We start from the raw sequence: 27,502 nt of genomic DNA on the forward strand, positions 1-27,502 counted from the left end.
TGCATAGATAATAAACAGCGAGTAGCAGCAGTGTAAAAACAACAGGGGGGGGGGGGGGGGTCAATGTAAATAGTTCCGGTGGCCATTTGAAACCACCTAGTATATAGGTCCTGGATGGCAGGAAGCTTGGCCCCAGTGATGTACTGGACCGTACGCACTACCCTCTGAAGTAACTTACGGTCGGATGCCTATACTGTAGAATGTATTGTGTATTGCAGGACAGCTTGCCAGTCTGCGTGTGAATATGCTTCAATATCAGTCTCAGTATTGTTGAAGTACATGACATTGTTCAGATATTATTTTAATTCAAGTTTTCACATAAACAAGCTGAAGCCAAGACAGTTTTTTGTAGTTGTTTTAAAACTGTTGCCAACGCTGTGTTCAGTAATGGGACACTCCAAGTTGTGTGTCATTTCTCTGCTTAGCAATGTGCATTATGAAAATAAAAGTTGAGTTTATTTCTATGTTTGTCTAAAGTCCTCTGTTAACAATGTCAACCCAAGACATCCTCTATGTCTGCTTTTCAAATGTCACCCTATTCTTTTCATAGTGCTCTACTTTTGACAACGGCACTAGTCAATATGAGTGCACTATCAAGGGAATAGGTTGCCATTTAGGACGCAGCCTAACACTCCAACTGAGCCGGCAGATGACACGTGTTCATTCTATGGAAACTGCTTGACTCAATAGAATTAGTAAATGGAAAGATTATTGTCTGAGAAACTCCCAACTTGACCATAGTCTTCCCCTTCTCTAAGTTCCACATCGTGATTCCTGTACCCTGTAAGAGTGTGTAGGAGTGTGCATGTGTGCACGTGTGTGTCTAAGTGAGAAAGGGTGTGAGAGAGTCATATATGCCAGCCTGGGGCAGCAGGTAGTCTAGTGGTTAGAGTGTTGGGCCAATAACTGAAAGGTTGCTGGATCGAATCCCCGAGCTGACAAGGTACAAATCTGTCGTTCTGCCTCTGAACAAGGCAGTTAACCCGGTAGGCCGTCATTGTAAATAAGAATTTGTTCTTAATTGACTTGCCTAGTTAAATAAAGGTTACATTTAAAATAAAATAAAAAGATGTATGAGTCATGAAGCTGCCCTGTCCTGCCCTCTCACGCTGATGGAGAGAAGTGTCATTTGCACCCAGGGGTACAATTTCTGGGAGAACCAAGTAGAACATGTTCATTCTTTCTCTATAACCTTGGTTCCATGGGGGAAGTCAGATTCTGATCCAGTTGTTAGCGTCCTGCTTGTATTGGCTTTTAGATAAGGAAATTAAGACTTGAGTGTGTTTCAAGTAGCCTACCTCTCATTAAGGTGCCTGTAGTACAAGCACAGTCATTTTCTCTCCTGATGTAACTACTGCAGCTGGGCCAAACAAATGGCTGCTAAATGTTTAGCAAAAGGCAGCTAAATGTTTTCCCCCAACTTGAATGACATAATTAAGGTTTGAATTAGCGCAAATGTCAAATGATTCCAAGCGCTGGTGTAAAAATACATTTGAACAGAGATTCATTAAATGAGTCTCTAATTGGCTTATCCTGCCAATGATGACACAGGTGCTGCATAGACATACAGTAGAATATTCATAAAGTAAAAAGTTAGAGAGAGCCTCTGTGTTTGTGTTTTTACCACAAGAATAGTAAAACAAGGACTATACATTTTGCCTGTCCCCACAAGGAAAACGTTTATTTTAGGTTCAGGTGTTAGGGTTAGAATTAGGGTTAGGGGTTTGGTTTAGGGTCTAAGGTTAGGGTGTGTGTGTGCACAAGTGTGTGTGTGTGCACGAGAGAATAGAGATGAGAGAAAGAAAGTGTCTTTGTATTTGCATAATTGAAATATGTTTATTCATATGGGTGAAGAACAAACATCTGTCATGTAAAAACAAAAACTTCACAACAACTGCAGGCCATCAAGCCATCAGGGTCTAAAAGGTTGTCGTCACCTCTTTGAGGTCTGTTTCAAGGCAGGCCACAGGGGATGACTTTGTGCCCACAGCCCCTCTTTGAAATCTTGCATGGGAATGCAGAACACTGTTGCATTTTCAGTGACACCCGTAAAACCCTATGTATATTAACACGTTGTCTTCAAGCTAGCGGTCTTTCCATTCTCGCTATCCCTACGGTCCAAATAAATACTAAACTGTGAAAAGAGAGGCTGGGGGTGGATCTTAAAGCAACATACATCATTCTAAAGTAAACCAACCCTCCAGCTTTTTTTGGGGGGGGGGGTGCCAACATTGGTCACACAAGCATTGGTATGGTTGATACTGACTAATTCTGCAACCTCAGTGGAAATCTCATGGACAGATAGAGCTACGGTAGAAAGAAAGCTATGCATCAAATAAGTAGACTATTAAATGAGTGTACATTGACGTGTCAAATGTGAAACCTCTTTCTGTAACCAGGGCAAACAGTGTGGGTTTTGGAGCACCTGTAGATGAAAGAGGGGCTGATTTCCACTTAACACCAATTTGATGACACAGTTAAAATGCGCATAGACACTGCTTTTGTCTATTGTTTTGGATTGCATCCAATCAACTAATTCAGTGGTGTAAAGTTTCAGCTTGTTATGTTGTCCACTGTGAATCATGATGGTCACCTAAAGCCTTCAGGACGTTGTCTCATGGTCCCCTGGCGGTTTTGTCTAGTTCCCAGTTTGTCCCGAGGACATTTTTAGGACGTTACCGAATTTCCTCAGGGCATCCCGTTTGCTGGGTAGATGTGTCTTTAGGTGCTTTTACACTGGTTGCATTTTTCTTCGGTTACATGGACACATTTCGGCCACAATACCTTGCTCAGCAAATGTCATTGATTGCGCAACATCCAAACAATTCTTCGGGAGTTTTTCATGGGCATTTCTGATATGCTGTTATCATATCACACACCAACCACTTCAAGAAGGGTACTGTTTGGAATTAATCCTTGGTGAAACATGGACTTGAGAAAACAACAGGTGAAAGGTCAAGGAATGAACACTAAATGTAAAACGGGGTTGTTTTTCTCTCTCTGCATTGTTGGTAAGTAAGCATTTCACTGTCTACACCTGTTGTTTAAGAAGCATGTGAAGAATAAAAGTAGATTTTTGGGGGAGGGGTTGATGCCTTCAAGTCATACACACACAGACACACACATGCATTCAGACACACACACACACACACACACACACACACACACACACACCACACACACACCTCTTAAAGTTGAGTGATTCCAGGAAGTGAACTCAGAAAAATACACTAGCTAGTGACAACTGACAGTAGCTGTTCAGATGTGTATGGTGTGTGAAGGCAGTCAGATCTCTCCTCTCTGTATCTAGATCCCTCTGCACCACCATGATCAACACTTACCAGACCAGCATGCCTCCGCCACCTATTCCCCCACGGCTAGGCTCTGTCATGTCGGCACCAGGACCAGGCCACAGCAAACCTCTCCTCAGGTTTCTCATTGGCATGATAGTGCTTCAAATGGTTCTGCTACTGGGGGGATTCGCCTACCTGTACCACACGGACAACAAGGTACGAACTCACCACTCTTTAAATATATAGACACGGTTATTTAAACGTCTAAGAGTGGGTCTAACGTTCAGGTTCATTGGTGTTGGGCAAAGTTTCTTAGTGCCAAGTTCAGAACTATCATAGATCTTGGATACAAGTCTACTTTTGTTATGCAGCCTATTTGAGAATAACATGTTTCACTGTACTTACTTAAAAAAATATATATATTATGAAGACAGTAGGCCTATTTTCCTAAAGTTTCATTTTAAAATATTCTCAAGAATGTGCGTGTGAGTGGGAATGATATAAATGTATTCATTTAGTTATGTATAATAACTATGTTATATAGCGGAAATCTATCCTGGGGTGTCGTAGAGCGGGATATTGTTTGATTACACGTGAGAAAGACCTCTTGGATCTCTTCACTCTTCAAAGAGCGATGGGGTTTAATGCAGAGCATCTTTTCAACATACAAATATTTCAGTGAAAACCTAGGCCTATTTATTCTTCAAGCACAGGGGGTCTCAGGAAACTTCCCAGGATCCGAATAAAAACTTCAACAGATACATTCAGAAACAGCTCGTACACAACAACCGCTTAGTCCTAACGTTTCATGAGTTTGTCCTGATGTGAACTTACCCTACATTACTCATCTCGTATGTATATACTGTACTCCATACCATCTACTGCATCTTGCCTATGCCGTTCTGTACCATCACTCATTCATATATCTTTATGTACATATTCTTTATCCCTTTACACTTGTGTGTATAAGGTAGTAGTTGTGGAATTGTTAGGTTAGATTACTCGTTGGTTATTACTGCATTGTCGGAACTAGAAGCACAAGCATTTTGCTACACTCTAACATCTGCTAACCATGTGTATGTGACAAATAAGATTTGAAAGACTGACATATGATCATTCTTAAGCAGTGCTGATATTAAGATACATTTAGCTAGAATAGAGTTAACTTTTATTCCTGCTTTTGTTGGGGCTCAGTATCACAAGGACCTTGACAGCAAGTACCTGGATGATATGATCATCCTGAAGAGACTTGAAGAGTGTGAGAAAGACATCCAGTCAGTGCTGGACTGTAAGAAGCTTGTGGAGAAATACAAAAGCATCCTGGCAAAGGTAGGCCGAGGTTGCTGAGACTCAAATTAAGATACCGGAGGTTTCATGAGTACATTTTGTAGAAGAAAAAACATGCAGTATTAACATATGATTAAGCAATGCTGTGCTCTCCTGTCTCTCCGCTCAAGGTCTCACAAGAGGAAGGAAGAGGTATGTTCAAATCTTTTATAGCATCTATGTATGTATAATTTGCTTGACTTGCTACTCTACCAAGCTCACCTTCTGTCAGCAGAGAACCTTCTCTTCTGAGAGGGTGAAGACTAACCGTTTGTCTGTTCTGTTTCAGCTGCTAAAATCACTGGGGATGGGCCCTCGTATGGAGCCATGGCACGCATGATAGTAAAGCAACCAGTTTCTGGTACGCCCCCAAGTAAGAGATGTTACTTACCACTATAATTCTAGGTTTGTTTTGTAGGAACATAGTGGCCTATGTTCCTACAAGATATAAGAGTTTCAGTATAAGGTTTTAAAATGCACTTCAACATGTAAATTGTCTGCTCGAACAGCAAAGTATCTGGAGTGGAACATAGGCCACTCAGTGCGGAAGAACGTCCAGTACTACATGTCCAGCTGGCTGAAGGTGCTGCAGCCTGGAGACTACAACATCTACTCCCAGGTGGCTTTCTCCAAATGGCACCCCAAAACCCCTCTGGCCAGCCGGGTGAAGCTGAGGAAGGGGGAGACGGGAGAGGAGAAAGACCTGATGACAGCCTACTGCAGCCTGGGGGACCAGGATCATACAGACGTATGTACAGCTTTCCAGGGAGGAGTGTTCAGTCTGGAGCCAGACGATCAGCTTAGTGTGTGGGTGACGGACCCCAGCCTAGTCAACTATGAGGAGGGGACTACCACCTTTGGATTGTACAAGCTGTAGGCTGGTCATCACAATGGACATTGCCTACAGTATGGAGATGATGGACTACGTTACTTTGGATTGGGCCTGTTTTTGGAGCGATGAATGGAATCCAGGCCATGTGAGTGGTTGGAGTGGGACAGGACTGAATACAAATCTCCTAAATGGATCTAAACATGGACTAGACCAGTGGTTGCCTAACTTTTTATAGTTCCATACCGCTTCAAACATTCAACCTCCAGCTGCGTACCCCCTCTAGCACCAGGGTCAGCGCACTCTCCCCCCCAAAATTTTGCCATCATTCTAAGCCTGCCACACACGATACATTTATTAAACATAGGAATTAGAAATCTGGCAGTGGCTTCTGATTAAATTACGTTTTCACAGAACTGCTTGCTGCAATTTCGATGAGGCTCTCTTGTTCAGATATCGGTAAGTGGACTGGAGGCAGGGCAAGGGATAACGAATCCAGTTGTTTGTGTCATCCGTTTCGGGAAAGTACCTGCGTAATTGCGCACTCACTCAGCTATAATCACATTTGACATTGTCTGTAAGCTTGAGTTTATTTACACACAAAAAAATCATACAATGATGGAAAGACCTGTGTGTTGTCCTTTTTAATGCAGACCGAGAAGAGCTCCAACTTCTTAATCATAGCCTCAATTTTGTCCCGCACATTGAATATAGTTGCAGAGAGTCCCTGCAATCCTAGATTCAGGTCATTCAGGCGAGAAAAAACATCACCAGATAGGCCAGTCGTATGAGAAACTCGTCATCATGCAAGCGGTCAGACAAGTGAAAATTATGGTCTGTTTGTCTCTTAATTCAAAAAAATGTGTCAATACTTTGCCCCTTGATAACCAGCACAGTATGTTGTAAAAGCGTTACTTGGTTGCTGCCCATATCATTGCATAGTGCAGAAAATACACAAGAGTTCAGGGGCCTTGCTTTAACAAAGTTAACCATTTTCACTGTAGTGTCCAAAACATCTTTCAAGCTCTCAGGCATTCCCTTGGCAGTAAAAGCCTCTCGGTGGATGCTGCAGTGTACCCAAGTGGCATTGGGAACAACTGCTTGCACGTGCGTTACCACTCCACTATGTCTCCCTGTCATGGCTTTTGCGCCATCAGTACAGATACCAACATGAGCAGCAGCTACTTTGGCTACATACGGACCGTTAGTGGAATTCCCGCAAGAGAGTAAAGGTTAATGCGATTGGATGTTAATTATTTGACTAGGCTAGCTGTATTTGACATTGTGTTGTTATTTCGCTGAACACTAGATGGTTTAATTTTATTTTTGGCAGTGAAATGAGGCTAATCAGGCGAGAGAAAAAACTCACCCAAATGTATAGCACCATTGGAAAATATAAATGGACTGTTTGAAAATGGGAAGATTTTTTTATATAATAATACATTTTTTTAAAGAGTGAATCACATTTTTATATGGCGTACCCCCCCCCCAGTTTGGGAATATCTGGACTATCAATTAAAAAATATGAATCTTCTTACCAAGCCCACGGTGAAACCCACAAATCCCTGGAACTTATTTCTGTTGATTGGATAACTTTAGTATCCCAGCCCTACGATGTTAGATATTAATATTAATTACTAGGAATATGGCAATGACTGTGTATTTATTGTGACGTATGGTGTCTGTATAGATAATAAATTATTTTTTATTGAAAACGTTCTTGATTATTTAATGAAATATAACCGTATATCTCTGTGCTAAGTTTCCACTTGGTTTATCACATACAGTATCTCTGTGCTAAGTTTCCACTTGGTTTATCACATACAGTATCGGCTCAGTGCGTGGTGGTTGGAACTGATGCAGCCTGTGAAACCTTTAATTTCACAGGCCAAGTCCCCCCATCTCCCTGCAGTTTTGTGGGTTGCTAAGTGTAATGATCAAACCAATGGTTGGTTGTTTGGCTCAAGAACACCACCAAATAGGCTGATCAAGAGCATGAGACATCACCACAGACATATCAAAGGTCATGCAATTTGTAAGGAGGCATTATGGTGCCCCACAGAGCAACAAAGTTTATGAAACCAAGTTGCAGCCTTGCACTCAAACCTTCTGCATCCTTTTGCATCCCCTCACATCAAATGTAATACAGTGACCTTCCAGAACTATGCACCACAGCAAGAAGATCTGTGCAGGAAAACCACAGACTGGAAATAGATCAGGGCATGTGTGGAAGAGGTTCTTTACCGGACCATAACGTGATGATGCTTTGACAACGATATGAGATCTTAACACTGACGGTAAGCTACTTTGTAAAGTAATATCTATTCATTGACTTTCGTGTGTGTGTGTACATATATATATATATATATATATATATAAAAAGGTAAGCGCAGTACGAAGATTAAAACTCCACACAGCCCCGCTGTCATTTATACCATTCCACTCCAGAGATCGAGTGAGTGAGTTGTTTAACAGCATGGAAAGTGTGAGTCTACAGCACAGAGGTGCAGAACACCCTGCCAGAGGTGTAGAGGAGAGGTTGCGTTCACAGGATGTCATCTATACTCACCCATGTCATGGGTCTCTCAACATAGAATATGCTACAGTGACTAGCCTATGTACCTGTAGTGCAGGGGTCATCAACTAGATTCAGCGGTGGAACACATTTTTTCATAATTATGTTCCGGCCACCTGAACATAATGATAAATTATTTGTACTCTGCAAATTGACAGTAGAAGCCCAAATAGGTATTGCATTGGACAAAAACATGATCATTTAAAATATTGATTACATTAGTAAATGATTACGTCTCTCTATGAGTGGGAATACTTTAATAGATTTCCTGAATTAAAATAATTTTGAGGTGAATTTCTGTTGATGTTACAGTATTTTATGTCAAAAAATATAAACACAAATTGCAGCAATTTCAATGATTTTACTTAAGGAAATCACTCAATTTTAAAGAAATGAATTAGGCTTTGATCTATATATATTTCACATGACTGGGCAGGAGCACAGCCATGGGTGGCCCTGGGAGGGCATAGGCATTGAGTTTTGCGCCACAAAACTGATTTATTACCTAAAGAAATACTTGTCAGTTTCATCAGCTGTCCAGGTGGCTGATCTCAGACAATTCTGCAGGTGAATTAGCTAGATGTGGAGGTCCTGGGCTGGTGTGGTTACACATGGTCTGCGGTTGTGATGCCGATTGGACATACTGACAAAATCTCTAAAACAACATTGGATGCGGCTTATGGTAGAGAAATGAACATTACATTCTCTGGCTACAGCTCTGGTGGACATTCCTGCAATCAGCATGCCAACTGAACACTCCCACGAAACTTGAGACATCTATGGCATAGTGTTGTGTGATAAAACTGCACATTTTAGAGTGGCCTTTTATTGTCCCCAGCACAAGATCCACCTGCGTAAGGATCATGCTGTTTAATCAGATTATTGATATGATGGATAGATGGTAGATGGGTGTGGACACCCATTCAAATGAGTGGATTAGGCTATTTTAGCCACACTCGTTGTTGACAGATGTATAAAATTGAGCACATAGCCATGCAATCTCCATAGACAGACATTGGCAGTAGAATGGTCTTACTGAAGAGCTCAGTAACTTTCAACATGCTATTGAGTTTATTTAAAAAATTTTATTGAGTTTATTTTATTATTACAGTGCACATTAATCAACGTTTCGGTAAAAGTGCCGGTTTTAGCCAGCTGGCTGATTTTCAACCGCAGTCTCTGGGCAGGTTATTAAAAACAATTACAATATATACAATCATTGAGCAGTGAGCACACGCAGAGCAACATAGGACAAGCAAGACATAGCATACAGACAGAGCAACATAGAACAAAAAGCAGCATGACAATGCTACCTTTCCAACATGTCAGTTTGTAAAATTTCTACCCTGCTAGAGCTGCCCCGGTCAACTAAAAGTGCTGTTATTGTGAAGAGGAAACATCTAGGAGCAACAATGGCTCAGCTGCGAAGTGGTAGGCCACACAAGCTCACAGAATGTGACCGCCGAGTGCTGAAGCACATATTGTGTACCAAGTTACAAACTGCCTCTGGAAGCACAATAACTGTTCGTCAGGAGCTTCATGAAATGGGTTTCCATGGCCGAGCAGCCACACACAAGCATAAGATCCCCATGCGCAATACCAAGCGTCGGCTGGAGTGGTGTAAAGCGGGCCTCCATTGGACTCTGGAGCAGTGGAAAAACATTATCTAGAGTGATGAATCATGTTTCACCATCTGGCAGTCCGACAGACAAATCTGGGTTTGGCAGATACCAAACATTGGCAGATACACTACCTGTCCAATGCGTAGTGCCAACTGTAAAGTTTGGTGGAGGTGGAATAATGGTCTGGGGACGGTTTTCATGGTTCGGGCTTAGTTCCAGTGAAGCAAAATCTTAACCTTACAGCCTACAATGATGATTATGTGGTTCCAACTTTGTGGCAACATTTTGGGGAAGGCCCTTTCCGGTTTCAGCATGACAATGCCCCAATGCACAAAGCGAGGTCCATACAGGAATGGTTTGTCGAGATCAGTGAGGAAGAACTTGAGTGGCCTGCAGAGAGCCTTGACCTCAACCCCATCAAATACCTTTGGGATGAATTGGAACTCCAACTGCGAGCCAGGCCTAATCGCCCAACATCACTAATGTTCCAGTGGCTGAATGGAAGTCCCCGCAACAATGTTTCAACATCTAGTGGAAAGCCTTCCTAGAAGAGTGGAGGCTGTTATAGCAGCAAAAGGGGGACCAACTCCATAATAATGCCCACTATTTTGTAATGAGATGTTCGACAAGCAGGTGTCCAAATACTTTTGGTCATGTAGAGATGTGTGTGTGTGTGTGTGTGTGTGTGTGTGTGTGTGTGTGTGTGTGTGTGTGTGTGTGTGTGTGTGTGTGTGTGTGTGTGTGTGTGTGTGTGTGTGTGTGTGTGTGTGTGTGTGTGTGTGTATAAAAACAAACACATACATCATCTTGGGAAAATGCTCCAATTTCTTTTACATTGCAGCCGTATTCTAAAGTGGATTACATTTGTTTTTTCCTAATCAATCTATAGACAATACCCCATAATGACAAAGCAAATATATTTTACCAACGTATTAAAAATAAAAAACTGATCACATTTACATAACTATTCAGACCCTTTACTCAGTACTTCGTTGAAGCACCTTTGGCAGCGTTTACAGCCTCAAGTCTACTTGGGTATGATGCTACAAGCTTGGCTCACCTGTATTTGGAGAGTTTCTCCGATTCCTCACTGCAGATCCTCTCAAGCTTTGTATGGTTGGATGGGGAGAGTCGCTGCACAGCTATTTTCAGGTCTCTCCAGAAATGTTTGATCGGGGTTCAAGTCCGGGCTCTGGCTGGGCCACCCAAGAACATTCAGAGACTTGTCCCGAAGCCACACCTGCGTTGTCTTGGCTGTGTGCTTAGGTTCGTTGTCCTGATGGAAGGTGAACCTTCTCCCCAGTCTGAGGTCCTGAGCGCTCTGGAGCAGGTTTTCATCAAGGATCTCTCTGTACTTTGCTCCGTTTATCTTTCCCTTGATCCTGACTAGTCTCCCAGTCCTTCCTGCTGAAAAACATCCACAGCATGATGCTGCCAACACCATGCTGCACCATAGGGATGGTGCCAGATTTCCTCCATACATGACACTTGGCAATCAGGCCAAAGAGTACATCTTGGTTTCATCAGACTAGAAACACTAGGTTCTCATGGTCTGAGTGTCCTTTAGGTGCCTTTGGACTGAAGAGTGGCTTCTGTCTGGCCACTCCACCATAAATGCCTGATTGGTGGAGTGCTGCAGAGATGGTTCTCCCATCTCCCCAGAGGAACTCTGGAGCTCTGTCAGAGTGACCATCGGACTCATGTTCAACTCCCTGACCCCTCCCTTCTCCCCCGATTGCTCAGTTTGGCTGGGCAGCCAGCTCTAGGAAGAGTATTGGTGGTGCCAAACTTCTTCCATTTAAGAATGATGGAGGCCACTGTGTTCTTAGGGACCTTCAATGCTTCAGAAATGCTTTGGTACCCTTCCCCAGATGTGTGCCTCGACACAATCCTGTCTCGGAGCTCTACGGACAATTCCTTTGACCTCATGGCTTGTTTTTTTTCTCTGACATGCACTGTCAACTGTGTGACCTCATGTAAACAGGTGTGTGCCTTTCCAAATCATGTCCAATCAATTGAATTTACCACAGGTGGACTCCAATCAAGTTGTAGAAGCATCAAGGATGATCAATGAAAACAGGACGCACATGAGCCCAATTTCGAGTCTCATAGCAAAGTGTCTGAATACTGAATAATTTTATATCACAGATATATGTACGTACACACACACACACATATATATATACACACATATATACACACACACACACACACACACACACACACACACACACACACACACACACACACACACACACACACATACAGTGCCTTGCGAAAGTATTCGGCCCCCTTGAACTTTGCGACCTTTTGCCACATTTCAGGCTTCAAACATAAAGATATAAAACTATTTTTTTGTGAAGAATCAACAACAAGTGGGACACAATCATGAAGTGGAACGACATTTATTGGATATTTCAAACTTTTTTAACAAATCAAAAACTGAAAAATTGGGCGTGCAAAATTATTCAGCCCCTTTACTTTCAGTGCAGCAAACTCTCTCCAGAAGTTCAGTGAGGATCTCTGAATGATCCAATGTTGACCTAAATGACTAATGATGATAAATACAATCCACCTGTGTGTAATCAAGTCTCCGTATAAATGCACCTGCACTGTGATAGTCTCAGAGGTCCGTTAAAAGCGCAGAGAGCATCATGAAGAACACGGAACACACCAGGCAGGTCCGAGATACTGTTGTGAAGAAGGTTAAAGCCGGATTTGGATACAAAAAGATTTCCCAAGCTTTAAACATCCCAAGGAGCACTGTGCAAGCGATAATATTGAAATGGAAGGAGTATCAGACCACTGCAACTCTACCAAGACCTGGCCGTCCCTCTAAACTTTCAGCTCATACAAGGAGAAGACTGATCAGAGATGCAGCCAAGAGGCTCATGATCACTCTGGATGAACTGCAGAGATCTACAGCTGAGGTGAGAGACTCTGTCCATAGGACAACAATCAGTCGTATATTGCACAAATCTGGCCTTTATGGAAGTGGCAAGAAGAAAGCCATTTCTTAAAGATATCCATAAAAAGTGTTGTTTAAAGTTTGCCACAAGCCACCTGGGAGACACACCAAACACGTGGAAGAAGGTGCTCTGGTCAGATGAAACCAAAATTGAACTTTTTGGCAACAATGCAAAACGTTATGTTTGGCGTAAAAGCAACACAGCTCATCACCCTGAACTTACCATCCCCACTGTCAAACATGGTGGTGGCAGCATCATGGTTTGGGCCTGCTTTTCTTCAGCAGGGACAGGGAAGATGGTTAAAATTGATAGGAAGATGGATGGAGCCAAATACAGGACCATTCTGGAAGAAAACCTGATGGAGTCTGCAAAAGACCTGAGACTGGGATGGAGATTTGTCTTCCAACAAGACAATGATCCAAAACATAAAGCAAAATCTACAATGGAATGGTTCAAAAATAAACATATCCAGGTGTTAGAATGGCCAAGTCAAAGTCCAGACCTGAATCCAATCGAGAATCTGTGGAAAGAACTGAAAACTGCTGTTCACAAATGCTCTCCATCCAACCTCACTGAGCTCGAGCTGTTTTGCAAGGAGGAATGGGAAAAAATGTCTCGATGTGCAAAACTGATAGAGACATACCCCAAGCGACTTACAGCTGTAATCGCAGCAAAAGGTGGCGCTACAAAGTATTAACTTAAGGGGGGCGAATACTTTCGCAAGGCACTGTATATATATACACACACATATACACACACACATATATATTTATACAGTCGTATGAAAAAGTTTGGCACCCCTCTGAGGCTGCATAATCATTTCATCTGTCATCACAGAAAATGATCACAGTGGCATGCCATTCATTTTCTAATAAAAGCTGAGTACTGGGCTATTGTCCAGACAAAGATTTTTAGTGTAGCAATATTAAGTTGTATGAAATTAAATCAGATGTGAAAAATAGGCTATGCAAAAATGTGGGCACCCTTGTCATTCTGTTGATTTGAATACCTGTAACTACTTAGCACTGATTAATTGGAACACACAATTTGTTTGGTGAGCTCATTAAGCCTTCAACTTCATAGACAAGTGCATCCAATCATGAGGTGTTTCATCATGCTGTGGGGCTGTGTGGCCAGTGCCAGTACTGGGAATCTTGTTAAAGTTGAGGGTCGCATATATTCCACTCAATATCAGCAGATTCTTGGGAATAATGTTGAAGAATCAGTCACAAAGTTGAAGTTACGCCGGGGCTGGATATTTCAACAAGACAACGACCCAAAACACTGCTCAAAATCTACCCGGGCATTTATACAGAGGAACAAGTACAATGTTCTGGAATGGCCATCCCAGTCCCGAGACCTGAATATCATTGAGAATCTGTGGGATGATTTGAAGCGGGCTGTCCATGTTCAGCAACCATCAAACCTAACTGAACTGGAGATGTTTTGTAAGGAGGAATGGTCCAAAATACCTTCATCCAGACACTCTTTAGAGGCTATGGGAAGCGTCTAGAGGCTGTTATTTTAGCAAAAGGAGGCTCTACTAAATATGTGATTTTTCTATTGAGGTGCCCAAATTTATGCACCTGTCTAATTTTTGCACATTTTCTGTTAATCCAATAAACCTCATTTCACCACTGAAATATTACTGTGTCCATCAGTTATTTGATAGATCAAAATGAAATTGCTGATCCAAACACCCAATTATTTATAAAATGGAAATCCTGGAAATTGTCAGGGGTGCCCAAACTTTTTCATACGACTGTGTGTGTGTGTGTGTGTGTGTGTGTGTGTGTGTGTGTGTGTGTGTGTGTATGTGTATATATATATATATATATATATATATATATATACACACACACACACACACACACACATACAGTGGGGAGAACAAGTATTTGATACACTGCCGATTTTGCAGGTTTTCCTACTTACAAAGCATGTAGAGGTCTGTAATTTTTATCATAGGTACACTTCAACTGTGAGAGACGGAATCTAAAACAAAAATCCAGAAAATCCCATTGTATGATTAAGCAATTAATTTGCATTTTATTGCATGACATAAGTATTTGATACATCAGAAAAGCAGAACTTAATATTTGGTACAGAAACCTTTGTTTCCAACATTCTTTGGTACGAAAAGTGCAAATAAATCAGAGAACAACAGAAAATGACCTTGTGAAGATGCTGGAAGAAACAGGTACATAAGTACCATCCACAGTAAAACGAGTCCTATATCGACAAACTTAAAGGCCGCTCAGCAAGGAAGAAGCCACTGCTCCAAACCCACCTTTAAAAAAAGCCAGACTATGGTTTGTAACTGCACATGGGGACAAAGATCGTACTTTTTGGCGAAATGTCCTCTGGTCTGATGAAACAAAAAGAACGGTTTGGCCATAACGACCATTATGTTTTGAGGAAAAAGGGGGAGGCTTGCAAGATGAAGAACATCATCCCAATTGTGAAGCACGGGGGTGGCAGCATCATGTTGTGGGGGTGCTTTGCTGCAGGAGGGACTAGTGCACTTCACAAAATATATGGCATCATGAGGTAGGAAAATGATGTGGATATTTTGTAGCAACATCTCAAGACATCAGTTAAAGCTTGGTCGCAAATGAGTCTTCCAAATGGACAATGACCCCAAGCATACTTCCAAAGTTGTGGAAAAATGGCTTAAGGACCAAGTCAAGGTATTGGAGTGGCCATCAAAGCCCTGACCTCAATCCTACAGAAAATGTGTGGGCAGAACTGAAAAAGCATGTGCGAGCCAGGAGGCCTACAAACCTGACTCAGTTACACCAGCTCTGTCAGGGGGAATGGGACAAAATTCACCCAACCTATTGTGGGAAGCTTGTGGAAGGCTATCCGAAACATTTGACCCAAGTTAAACAATTTGAAGACAATGCTACCAATTACTAATTGAGTGTATGTAAACTTCTGATCCACTGGGAATGTGATGAAATAAATAAAAGCTGAAATAAATCACTCTCTACTATTATTCTGACATTTCACATTCTTAAAATAAAGTGGTGATCCTAACTGACCTAAGACAGGGAATTTTTACTAAGATGAAATGTCAGGAATTGTGAAAAACAGAGTTTAAAAATATTTGGCTTAGGCGTTTGTAAACTTCAACTGTATGTATGTATGTACACTTTTACATTTAAAATACAGTTATCAGCAAACTTTAGGTGGCCAAATAAAATCAGCCACGGGTCGCCAGTTGATGACCCCTGTAGTGGAATAGGCTTACCAATGGACTTTCACAACATGAATGAATACTGGTAATAAAACTATGGTTTGCGTTAAATTTTTATTAAAATAATGAGCATACTGAAAGCATAACATGAAAGTATGCAGCCGCTACAACAACAAAAAAGACTTACAATACTTCTAACAGTCATACTTTTGCATAGAATAACTTTTTTTAAACGATACACGTGGAGCAGTCTGACAAGTCTCGATGAGAAGGATGGGATAGGTTATATCTCTCCAAGTGCTCACTTAGGCTTTCAGGCATTAAACATTATAAAACACTGTATGAAAACTATTCAATACAAATATTGATGTAATAATAATAATAATCTTAGCAATAAACATGAACAAATGATACTGAAGGACATTTGTACAGGTGACAAAACATGCAGAACTGAGCTGACATTGACAGTGGGACCTGAACACAACAGTGTGTTCCAGTATGCTGCTATCCATCATGACTAGAGAACACACTGCTGACATAGGTCCTTTTTGGTTAAGGGGCAAAGGAGGAGTCATCACTGCAAATGATTTCTTCATACATCCTGGGTCTACATTGCCCAACTGACCATTTCAGAGTGACACTGTAAAGCAGCCACGGGCTGATTATTTTTCTTGAGTGTCTGGTTGGGGGGCCTGAACTTACTTACAAATAATGTTTAGACTGCAAGTTGACCGCAAGAAGTCCAAACAGATATAATATTTGACTAAAACATCATTTAAAACCTTACATTTGTATACGATCACAGGTCTCTATTATGCGTGAGAATACTTGGGAACAGATATTTGAAATGTTTATCAATTGGTGCTGATTTCATGCTGTTTTTACAGTCTTATGTCCAACAACAAAAATTTGAATAATAACAAATAAAAAAATACTTGGGGGGGCCAAAATAACCGCCAGTTGGGGAACCCTGCTCTAACGTAAAACAGTCAAACTGAAGCAGTCACTTAGTGCACTGCTCTGCAGTGTAGTAGGAGGTTGGCATCAGGTGTTACAGTGTATGCACTACATATAAACCTGGGATGAAGTACTGTGATTGCAATGAATAATTTCTCACCTAAGGCCTTGACATAAGGCAGGGATTCCCAAACTCGGTCCTGGGCCCCCCCCCTGGGTGCACTTTTCGGTTTTTGCCCTAGCACTACACAGCGGATTCAAATAATCACATGGTTATTTGAATTAGCTGTGTCGTGCTCGGGTAAAAAAACGAAATGTGCACCCCGGTGGGGCCCTAGGACAGAGTTTGGAAATCACTGACATAAGGCACCAAAGCCCGAATCCACACTGAATTGTTATAATACCCTTACCTCTCCCCATGAACATCTAACCAGTGCCATCAAATGCATTGAAATGTGAAAACATGACATAAAAACCAACCTGGGCAATTTGCTAGAAAACCCATTTAATCCCTGTCACTTAATTTATCCCTCCTCATAAAGTGGATCAGGAGGCACTTGATCACTTCTTCTCCTACACTACTCACACTGACTCACTCTATACACTCTCCAACAACACAATCAAAGTGGGGACATATTTCCCTCTGCCTGGAATAGTTCCAATATGGGAAGGAAGCATAATAATGACTATGAGACAAGGGACAGTATTCCTAAAGTGTCTGAGAATAGAAGTTCTGGTCTAGGATCATTTACTCATTTTTAGACCATAATTAAAAGTGATCATATGGACAGGAGGGGCTTGATTATAGATCAGCACTCCTACTCTATGATGCTTTGTGAATACAGGCCCAGAACACTGATGTTAAATGTAATGACACTTTCTTGGAATTTATACCAAACTCAAAATATGGGACATAGCCTACTACATACAAATAAGAATGTTCCTGTTGTACCAAATTCTAAAAATCAAACTGAGTTGTTTTGTCTTCCCCAATGGACAATGTCCAATAAATAAGACCACTTAAACTTTTCCCCCTTAGCACCAGAACAAGGTTAACATTCTGTAGAGGTGGTTTCTGCAGTGCGGGTTGGATTGAATTCCAGCCCAGTTTAAAAAAAGGCAGAAACCCATAACGACCGCCCCAAGTGGGTTCCCAGTACCATATACATACACTTTTCTACACAATTAAATGTTTTAATGGAAAATAAATAAGCAATATATATTATTTAACCCCAGAATAAAGCAAAGCTATGAATTATTAGTACATGTATTGAATTGTTATTTGTATATTGTCTCGGTAAGAAAGTATGTGTGTATTCTATATACAATACACTTTTAAGAAATAAGGCACGAGGGGATGGGGTGTATGGACAATATACCACGGCTAATGGCTGTTCTTAGCACGAAGCAACGCGGAGTGCCTGGATACAGCCCTTAGCCGTGGTATATTGGCCATATACCACAAACCCCAAATGTGCCTTATTGCTATTATAAACTGACTACCAACGTATTTAGAGCAGTAAAAATAAATGTTGTTTTCTCATACCCGTGATATACGGTCTGATATACCACGGCTGTCAGCCAATCAGCACTTCAGGGCTCGGACCACCCAGTTTATAAATATCTATATCCCTGATAGCTTTGGACTATATATTGATTAGCATGTCTAATGCGTAATACTATCTTAGAAACACTGTACACCCATGCAGATTGTAAGGTACACAGTCAAGGACCTTTTTCGATAAAATTAATACCAGCTTGGAACAGTATTGAAATCCACTATCCATGAGCTAGAAGACCGTTTTGATAGTCTATGGAAAGGTCTCACCATTCTGAAATGAAAAGCTAAAGCCTACAAAATATCTTGGAGATGCAGAGTCTCACGTCTAGAATGTGCAATTGCAAAATGCCAATCGTGTTCACTGAAACTCGATGCAAGCTTCTCTTTCCCCACAAGGCTGCGGGGGTGTCCTCAACACCAAACAAATGCCAAACAATGCTGTAACAGATGTAGAGTGGGACAGATGAGCCCTAGTTATGGTGGAAGGAGTCGCTCTCCCGCTGAAACAAGTGCATGCAAGAAAACACCCATTGTACCTAAAGAAGGCTTCTCGCACCCATTAGATTTCCTATTGAAATGTAGACACAGTAGTCCAGAGTGGCGATGCAGCTGGTGACACTGCAGTACTAGTTATTTATCCTTTGTCCAAAATGGTTCCATCAGAGTTGACCAATTACAGTGGCAGCAGAAGGGATGCAACCAATCAGAATTTTCGATTCTGGTTAATTCCCCTCCCATTGGTCTCAGTTAGCTTTCCGGGTGCTTGAGTAAGACCCATGGTTATGACTTGAAAATCCTCCAACAGGGTTGGATCAGGAAGACAGATAATGAATAGTTCAGCATGTGAGGCCAAGCATCAGCACAGAGCGTTGTTCCAACCAGAGTCCAGCTAAATTAATCCAACACTTCTGTGTTGTAGAGATGGAAGCATGGACACACTGCACACAGTCACACACTGCTCACTTACTCACTCACACACACATATGCGGGATAGGTAAATGGATAGGTGTGTGGGGTTGTTCAGTGGTCTCCATCCTCCCAGGCACAGTCGTTCTTCTGCTTGGCCAGCTTCCTGACCACTCTCTCTAGCTCCTTACGAGACTTCTGCTCATCCTCCAGACATTGCTTGATCCACTTACTCTCCTGGCGAGACATACACAAATATCCATTGAAACTCCGCAAAGATGTGAGAACACACGTATTCACACACACCTACAAGCAGGAACCCACAATCACTAAAATGTACCTGCAGATAGACAAGCACGCACCCACATAAACCACAACACCGACACTCCTGAACAAAATGGCTTGTCAGACTTTAAATGTGTCAGAGTGAGTTTTAGATCAACAGTTATTTTACCTTCTTTAATTCATGGACCTCATCCTTTAAAGCGTACACCGCATCAACCAGACTCCTGCAAGTCAAGAAACAAAAGGTTATCAATAAAGCCGGACAATAGCATATTAGTCATGTTACAATGTATGTATAATATATGATAAAGGCTTTGGAATTTGAGTGGTGGAGGTAGTTGAACATAACAATTTCACAAATATTAATGTCCCAATTTCTTGCTATTCAACGTTCAAGACAAAACCCCCGTTTTGCCAACACTTCCAGGTCATCATGTAAAGACATACATTTTTCCATTTGAACTGATAAATAAAATACTAGTGTCCTACAGTATCCTTGAAAAAGCTTCGGATTAGACGTGTTGAAATGTCCGGCTGAACGATAACTAACTGCAGATGCATGTGTATACACAGTAATGTAATGGCCTAATGAAAGTCTATTCTCCTGAGTGATGGCAGTCTTACTTCTCCTCTATGATGGTCTGACCGTTGTTCTTCATCTCTTCCACCATCATCTTCTCTTCCTCCGGCAGCAGGACCTGAGGGACAGAATCTTTCCTCACCGCTGCAGATACACACACACACACACACACACACACACACACACAGGAGAGTAAGCCTTTGTCATTGCCATGTCTATCTATGGGCCATTAAAAGGTGTGGTACACACACATCTTGGACGTGGTGAAGAAAACTATGTCGTCTGTATAACACACACACGTATTACGCAAGCCAACCAAACTAGCTAAATGCCTTTTATGCTCGCTTCGAGGCAAGTTACTGAAATACTGAAGCATGCATGAGTGCACCAGCTGTTCTGAACGACTGTGTGATCATGCTCTACGTAGCCGATGTGAGCAAGACCTTTAAACAGGTCAACATTCACAAGGCCAGATGGATTACCAGGATGTGTAATCAGAGCATGCGCAGACCAACTGGGAAGTGTCTTCACTGACATTTTCAATCTCTCCCTGACAGAGTCTGTAATACCTACATGTTTCAAGCAGACCACCATAGTCCATGTGCCCAAGAAAGCGAAGGTAACCTGTCTAAATGACTACCGCCACATAGCACTCACGTCATTATTCATGAAGTGCTTTGAAAGGCTGGTCATGGCTCACATTAACACCATCATCCCGGAAACCCTGGACCCACTCCAATTCACATACCACCCCAACAGATCCACAGATGAAGCAATCTCAATCGCACTCCACACTGGCCTTTCCCACCTGGACAAAAGGAACACCAGGGTTGAGGAGTAACTGATTACACAATCTGTAATCTGTTACATGTAAGGGATTACATAAAAAACTGTAACCGTTACATTACCAGAAAAAAAGTTGTAATCAGATTAGATACTTTTGAAAAACTAGATTACTTCGAGGATTACTTTTAAATTCAGAAAGGATGTTTAAAAAAAAAATATGACACTTCTGTTTTCTCAATGACATTCAAATCTACATTGAAAAAAGGCACAAGTTTAAGTTTGTTCCACCTGAGCGTGTCTGACCACAAGTCAAAGACCACTATGATGACACACCAAATGTGTTTGATGGATCGAACTCCTTATTGTTTTACCTCAGCATAACCCAAACACTTTGGGTAATCTATACTTCCATATTTCCAAGTTCTATTCATGAATATCAAGGGGTATAACATTTATTGGAATGACTGGAATTCTGCTAGATCTTTACATGAAAAATCAAAGTCTAATTTAACGTATTACTATATGTAGCAGAAGGCGATGGGTTAGAAGAAGCCTACATAACCAACCCATAAAGTTAAATTTAACATCCATATATGGCCAGCTATGTAAACTTTAACATTGTTTTATCCTGCAATATATGTTGTTCAATTGGTAACATACATTGTCTTCTAATGCCTCAAGGGGAAAGTAAAGTAACTGAACGTAATCAGATTACGTTACTGAGTTCGGGTAATCCAAAAGTTACGTTACTGATTACAATTTTGGACAGGTAACTAGTAACAGATTACATTTAGAAAGTAACCTACCTAAACCTGAGGAACACCTATGTGAGAATGCTGTTCATTGACTACAGCTCAGTGTCCAACACCATAGTGCCCACAAAGCTCATCACTAAACTAAGGTCCCTGGGAGTAAACACCTCCCTCTGCAACTGGATCCTGAACTTCCATGATGGGCTGCCCCCCAGGTGACAAGGGTAGGCAACAACACATCTGCCACGCTGATCTTTAACATGTGGGGCCCCTTAGGGGCGCGTGCTTAGTCCCCGCCTGTACATCTACGACTACGTGGCCAAGCACGACTCCAACACCATAAATAAGTTTGCTGACGACAACAGTGGTAGGCCTGGTCACAGACAATGATGAGACAGCCTATAGGGAGGAGGTCAGAGACCTGGCAGTGTGGTGCCAGGACAACAACCTCTCCCTCAACATGAGCAAGACAAAGGAGCTGATCGTGAAACACAGGAAAAGGAGGGCCAAACACACCCCCATTCACATCGACGGGGCTGTAGTGGAGCGGGTCCTGTAGTGGAGCAGGTCCTTGGTGTCCATATCACCAACAAACTATCACAGTCAAAACACATCAAGACATTCGCGAAGAGGGCCTTTTCTCCCTCAAGAGAGATTTGGCATGGGTCCCCAGATCCTCAAAAAATTATACAGCTGCACCATCGAGAGCATTCTGACCGGTTGTATCACCGCCTGGTATGGCAACTGCTCGGCATCCAACCGTAAGGTGCTGGAGGGTAGTTCAAACGGCCCAATACATCACTGGGGCCAAGCTTCCTACCATCCAGGACCTATAAACTATTGTCAAAAACTCCAGTCACCCAGGTCATAGACTTCTCTGCTACTTTACGGCAAGCGTTACCAGAGCACCAAGTCTATGTCCAAAAGGCTCGCTCCTTAACAGCTTCTACCCCCAAGCTATAATACTGCTGAAAAATGTATCAAATGGCCCCCCAGACTATTTACATTAACGCACCATTTGTTTTTACACAGCTGCTGCTCGCTGCTTATTATCTATGCATAGTCACTTTACCCCTACTTACATGTACAAATTACCTCGACTAACCTGTACCCCCAAAACATCGACTCGGTACCAGCACCCCCTGTACATAAATTCGTTATTTTATTGTGTTACTTTTTATTTAATGCTTTACTTAAATGTATTTAGGTAAATATGTTCTTAACCAACAATGCAGTTCAATAAATAGAGTTACGGGCTTGTAAGTCAGCATTTCACAGTAAGGTCGACACCGGTTGTATTCGGCGCATGTGACAATTATATATACAGTTGAAGTCGGAAGTTTACATACACCTTAGCCAAATACATTTAAAATCAGTTTAACAAATCCTAACATTTAATCGAATTAAAAATTCCCCGTCTTAGGTCAGTTAGGATGATCACTTTATTTTAAGAATGTGAAATGTCAGAATAACAGTAGAGAGAATGATTTAATTCAGCTTTTATTTATTTCATGACATTCCCAGTGGATCAGAAGTTTACATACACTCAATTAGTAATTGGTAACATTGTCTTCAAATTGTTTAACTTGGGTCAAATGTTTCGGATAGCCTTCCACAAGCTTCCCACAATAAGTTGGGTGAATTTTGGCCCATTCCTCCTGACAGAGCTGGTGTAACTGAGTCAGGTTTGTTGGCCTCCTTGCTCACACAAGCTTTTTCAGTTCTGCCCACAAAATGTGTTTAGGATTGAGGTCAGGGATTTGTGATGGCCACTTCAATACCTTGACTTTGTTGTCCTTAATCCATTTTGCCACAACTTTGGAAGTATGCTTGGGGTCATTGTCCATTTGGAAGACCCATTTGCGACCAAGCTTTAACTTACTGACTGATGTCTAGAGATGTTGCTACAATATATCCACATACATTTCCTACCTCATGATGACATCTATTTTGTGATGTGCACCAGTCCCTCCTGCAGCAAAGCACTCCCACCTAATGATGCTGCCACCCCAGTGCTTCATGGTTGGGATGGTGTTCTTCGGCTTGCAAGCCTCCCCATTTTTCCTCCAAACATAACAATGGTCATTATGGCCAAACAGTTCTATTTTTGTTTCATCAGACCAGAGGACATTTCTACAAAAAGTACAATCTTTGTCCCCATGTGCAGTTTCAAACCGTAGTCTGGCTTTTTTTATTGCGGATTTGGAGCAGTGGCTTCTTCCTTGCTGAGCGGCCTTTCAGTTTATGTCGATATAGGACTTGTTTTACTGTGGATATAGATACTTTTGTATCTGTTTCCTCCAACATCTTCACAAAGTCCTTTGCTGTTGTTATGGGATTGATTTGCACTTTTCGCACCAAAGTACGTTCATCTCTTGGAGACCGAATGCGTCTCCTTCCTGAGCGGTATGACGGCTCCGTGGTCCCATGGTGTTTATACGTGCATACTATTGTTTGTACAGATGAATGTGGTGCCTTCATCCTTGGGAGCAATTTCCAAACGCCTGAACCAGACTTGTGGAAGTCTACAATTATTTTGGCTGATTTCTTTTGATTTTCCCATGATGTCAAGCAAAGAGGCACTGAGTTTGAAGGTAGGCCTTGAAATACATCCACAGGTACACCTCCAACTGACTCAAATTATGTCAATTAGCCTATTAGAAGCTTCTAAAGCCATGACATCATTTTCTGGAATTTTCCAAGCCTTATAAAGGCACAGTCAACTTAATGCATTTAAACTTCTGACCCACTAGAATTGTGATTCAGTGAATTATAAGTGAAATAATCTGTCTGTAAACAAATGTTAGAAAAATTACTTGTGTCACGCACAAAGTAGATGTCCTAACCTACTTGCTAAAACTATAGTTTGTTAACAAGAAATTTGTGGAGTGGTTGAAAAACTAGTTTTAATGACTCCAACCCACGTGTATGTAAACTTCCGACTTCAACTATATATATATTTTTGATTGACAGGTTGAAAACAGACAATCACACAGACACATACAAACGCGGTGGCGTGTGCTCTAACACACACACACACACACACACTCCTTCGTCTCACCCGTGTTGTTCTGATGCAGGCTGGCCCCTGTGCAGTAGGACTCGATCACCTTCAGAATCTGTGCATCCTCCTCCAGAGCAGCTGTACCTGCCAATCAAAGGCACGCAGTGGAAAAACAATGGGTCAGGCGGCTTCTGAACCACAACAACTAACTTTATATTCAAACCTGCAACATTCCACTGACAGTCAGGTCCAACAGATTTAGCTGCAGCATCTCTATGGATTTATGCTACCGATGGTCCATTTCCCTCTCATCGTTCCATGCAATTTAAAGTAACAGTCCAGTGTTTCCAGATGTCTATGAAATATGACCTTTATTTCATTATAACATGAGAAGAAAAAAAAATCCTTCCAAGAAATGGCAATTAAGAATATTATAAAGCAGCTTTTCTGTGTTGGAACGGTGTGGGCGTACCCCAACAACAGTTTTGTTAATGCCGGTCATAAAAAAATATATTAATGACAACAAGTAAACAGCTGATTGGCCAGCTCAGCCAACGAACCAACCGTCATGTTAAACAAGGAAAGAGAAATCATTTTTGAAACAGTCTGTTTGAGATACAAGGTGGTGCCCCCCCCCCCTCTAATTTACACTTTGGCCACAAATATCAGTTTAGGACGAGTCAACAACATTATTTGGGTACGAGTTCAACTTTAAACACTAATAAGAAGCAGCTGGATGTGTTTGATGAGTAACTGACTCACTCACCTAGAGAAGGCGCACAGACTGTGAGTTACCATCAACCACGTGAGATACACGTTTGAGCTAATATGCAGAAAATTACATTGTGTTGATTCACAGAGCTAGAAATTGGTCATTGGTTAGGCGGCGGGTGGAATTTGTCACACAGAGTGTGAATCTGTGCTTTCCTTGGTGGCAACACATTTGGACACTAGGAAATGATACATAATGGTGTGTAATGATCAAACCTACTTTTCCGCAGGAGGAACTCATCGTCGGAAGGTTTTCGTTCCGTTTTGCGTTTCGGGAGGAACTTCTTAATGGGCCTCGGACTTTTACCGGAGTCCTGTAGGAGTCGGGGAGAAGTGTTAGCAGGGTAGAGTACACAGTGACAAACGTTGTCAAGCCAGGGGAAAAAGACCACGGTAACTGCAAGCCTACAGTAACACACATTGCCACCATGGACAAAAACAAACAAGGTCGACAAAGTCTTACATATTGCATAAGCATGGGACGGTAATAACCAAAGAAACCTGGGTCATGTTCAGTAGGACACGCAACATGAAAAGAAAATTGGTGTTTCTTATTGAACAAGTCTAAGTAGTCACTCCCTCTTTCAGTCAGGTTTCTTCCCTTTTGGTGGCTAATGAACATGACCCTGGTGTCATTTTAAATAGTTTACTTAAAAAATAAAATAAATCAAAAAAGGTCTTCTCTGAGTCATTAATTATGTGATTTCCAGCACACACGTCACACACTTGGAGCAAACTGTGTGGCTTATGATGTCATCATGTCAGCTAAAATGGATATCCTTCACCATTCATGAGCCAAAGATGAAGATCCTAATTGAAACAATGAATAATTCAATGTAATCCTTTCATTTGTAGTCTATTTGTAAACGATTCTATTTTAAAACCTGGAAAGGGAATAAGTGTTTCTGCGCCAAATTCCACTTGTACAAGTATGGCTTTCTGTTACCTAGAAATCGGGCTTTGTTGTTACCTAGAAAACAGATAGAGATCTCAGGTAGACCGCTTGCCAGAGGTTTTGGGTGACTACGGGGGATAAAATACAGACAAGGCAACAGAGAACACAGGAAACCAACAGCTTACAGCAGAGGAAGAGGAAAACCGAGCAATGGGTTGCCACTTTAGCACAAGGGCGCACACAAGCACACACACACACATATCCACACAGTAAGAGAGAGATAGATCTAGCCTTACCTTCAATATATAAGACATTCTCTATAGAAGACAGTTTGGAGAGAGAGAGAGAGAGAGAGAGAATTTTCTTTGAGAATGTTGATAGAAGTAGATTAACAGTGAACATTTCAGTGCCCCCCCCATCCTGTAGTGTGAAGAAAACAGTGATGAAAATATAACATGGTAGGAGAGAGAGTTAAAGGGGAGATGGATGCATTATACAAAAGGGTAGAGAAGGAGTCCCCGTTATTAGCTGCTTTAACTCTGGGGGCAGAGAGCATGGTACGTAATTCTCAGTGATGAACTACCACACATAAACTATTTTTTGTTATTGCATGTATGTAACGTCGTTTGTCTGCTTTTTTTTATGGATGTCAGGACTCGCAAAACTATAGTCATTTAAAAAAAGGACTATTCTGGCAAAAAAAAAATGGAAATGGAATGAACTAGAGAGAACATTAACACCTGATCATTCTAGCTCACCCTCATCTCACAATGACCACAGCTGTATCTAGTGCAGCCAACCACCAGGTCAAACACAAGTCTTTACCAGAACTAACGTGGTTACTTAACAGGAATACACCCCCCCGCCCCCTCTACATGGTCATCCTATAGCTTCCGGGAGCACAGTTTGCCTACTCATCTGCTAAGCGCTCTGCCCACACAAACAGAGCTATATCCCAGAGGGTTTTTCCATAGTCCTATTAGAGTCAAGTTACTGTGAGACGTAAAGCAGTGTAAAGCAGTGTTCTGTACCCCAGCTCCTGAAGAAACTTAGCGCATGCAGGCGTTTGTCCTAGCCCAGCACAACATCCTAATTCAAGTAATCAACTATTCTTCCAGACCTCGATAAGAACAATCTGGAGGGTTAATGCTGGGCTAGAGAGCTGCGCACACTGCAGCTCTCCAGAATCAAG

The 27,502-nt window shown here is 41.7% G+C and overlaps 2 protein-coding genes across 6 annotated transcripts in view; one reads left to right on the forward strand and one right to left on the reverse strand.

The window, feature by feature from the left end:
• Positions 1-3,239: 3,239 nt before the first annotated feature.
• LOC109864457 (CD40 ligand) lies at positions 3,240-5,892 on the forward strand. The gene is made up of 5 exons (XM_020452250.2): positions 3,240-3,509; positions 4,488-4,622; positions 4,751-4,772; positions 4,909-4,992; positions 5,129-5,892. Exons 1-5 carry the CDS (start codon positions 3,327-3,329, stop codon positions 5,494-5,496), a joined length of 792 nt encoding a protein of 263 aa, XP_020307839.1. The 5' UTR covers positions 3,240-3,326; the 3' UTR covers positions 5,497-5,892.
• Positions 5,893-15,908: 10,016 nt separating this feature from the next.
• The window catches only part of LOC109864730 (rho guanine nucleotide exchange factor 6), a 32,809-nt gene continuing 21,215 nt past the window's right edge, over positions 15,909-27,502 (reverse strand). For 2 of the 5 annotated variants that reach the window (XM_020452637.2, XM_031797432.1), the window contains exons 17-22: positions 26,607-26,627; positions 25,636-25,729; positions 24,702-24,788; positions 20,147-20,246; positions 19,692-19,746; positions 16,861-19,474 (exon numbers count right to left, since the gene is read on the reverse strand). In XM_020452637.2, the coding sequence (XP_020308226.1) occupies positions 19,352-19,474; positions 19,692-19,746; positions 20,147-20,246; positions 24,702-24,788; positions 25,636-25,729; positions 26,607-26,627 (480 nt within the window). In that variant the 3' untranslated portion in view covers positions 16,861-19,351. Of the gene's footprint in view, positions 19,475-19,691; positions 19,747-20,146; positions 20,247-24,701; positions 24,789-25,635; positions 25,730-26,606; positions 26,628-27,502 lie in introns of all 5 variants that reach the window. The other 3 variants (XM_020452636.2, XM_031797433.1, XM_020452635.2) reach the window with 2 other exon arrangements.

The sequence above is a fragment of the Oncorhynchus kisutch genome, linkage group LG19, assembly GCF_002021735.2.
Source record: "Oncorhynchus kisutch isolate 150728-3 linkage group LG19, Okis_V2, whole genome shotgun sequence".
In the NCBI taxonomy this organism is placed as follows: Eukaryota; Metazoa; Chordata; class Actinopteri; order Salmoniformes; family Salmonidae; genus Oncorhynchus; species Oncorhynchus kisutch.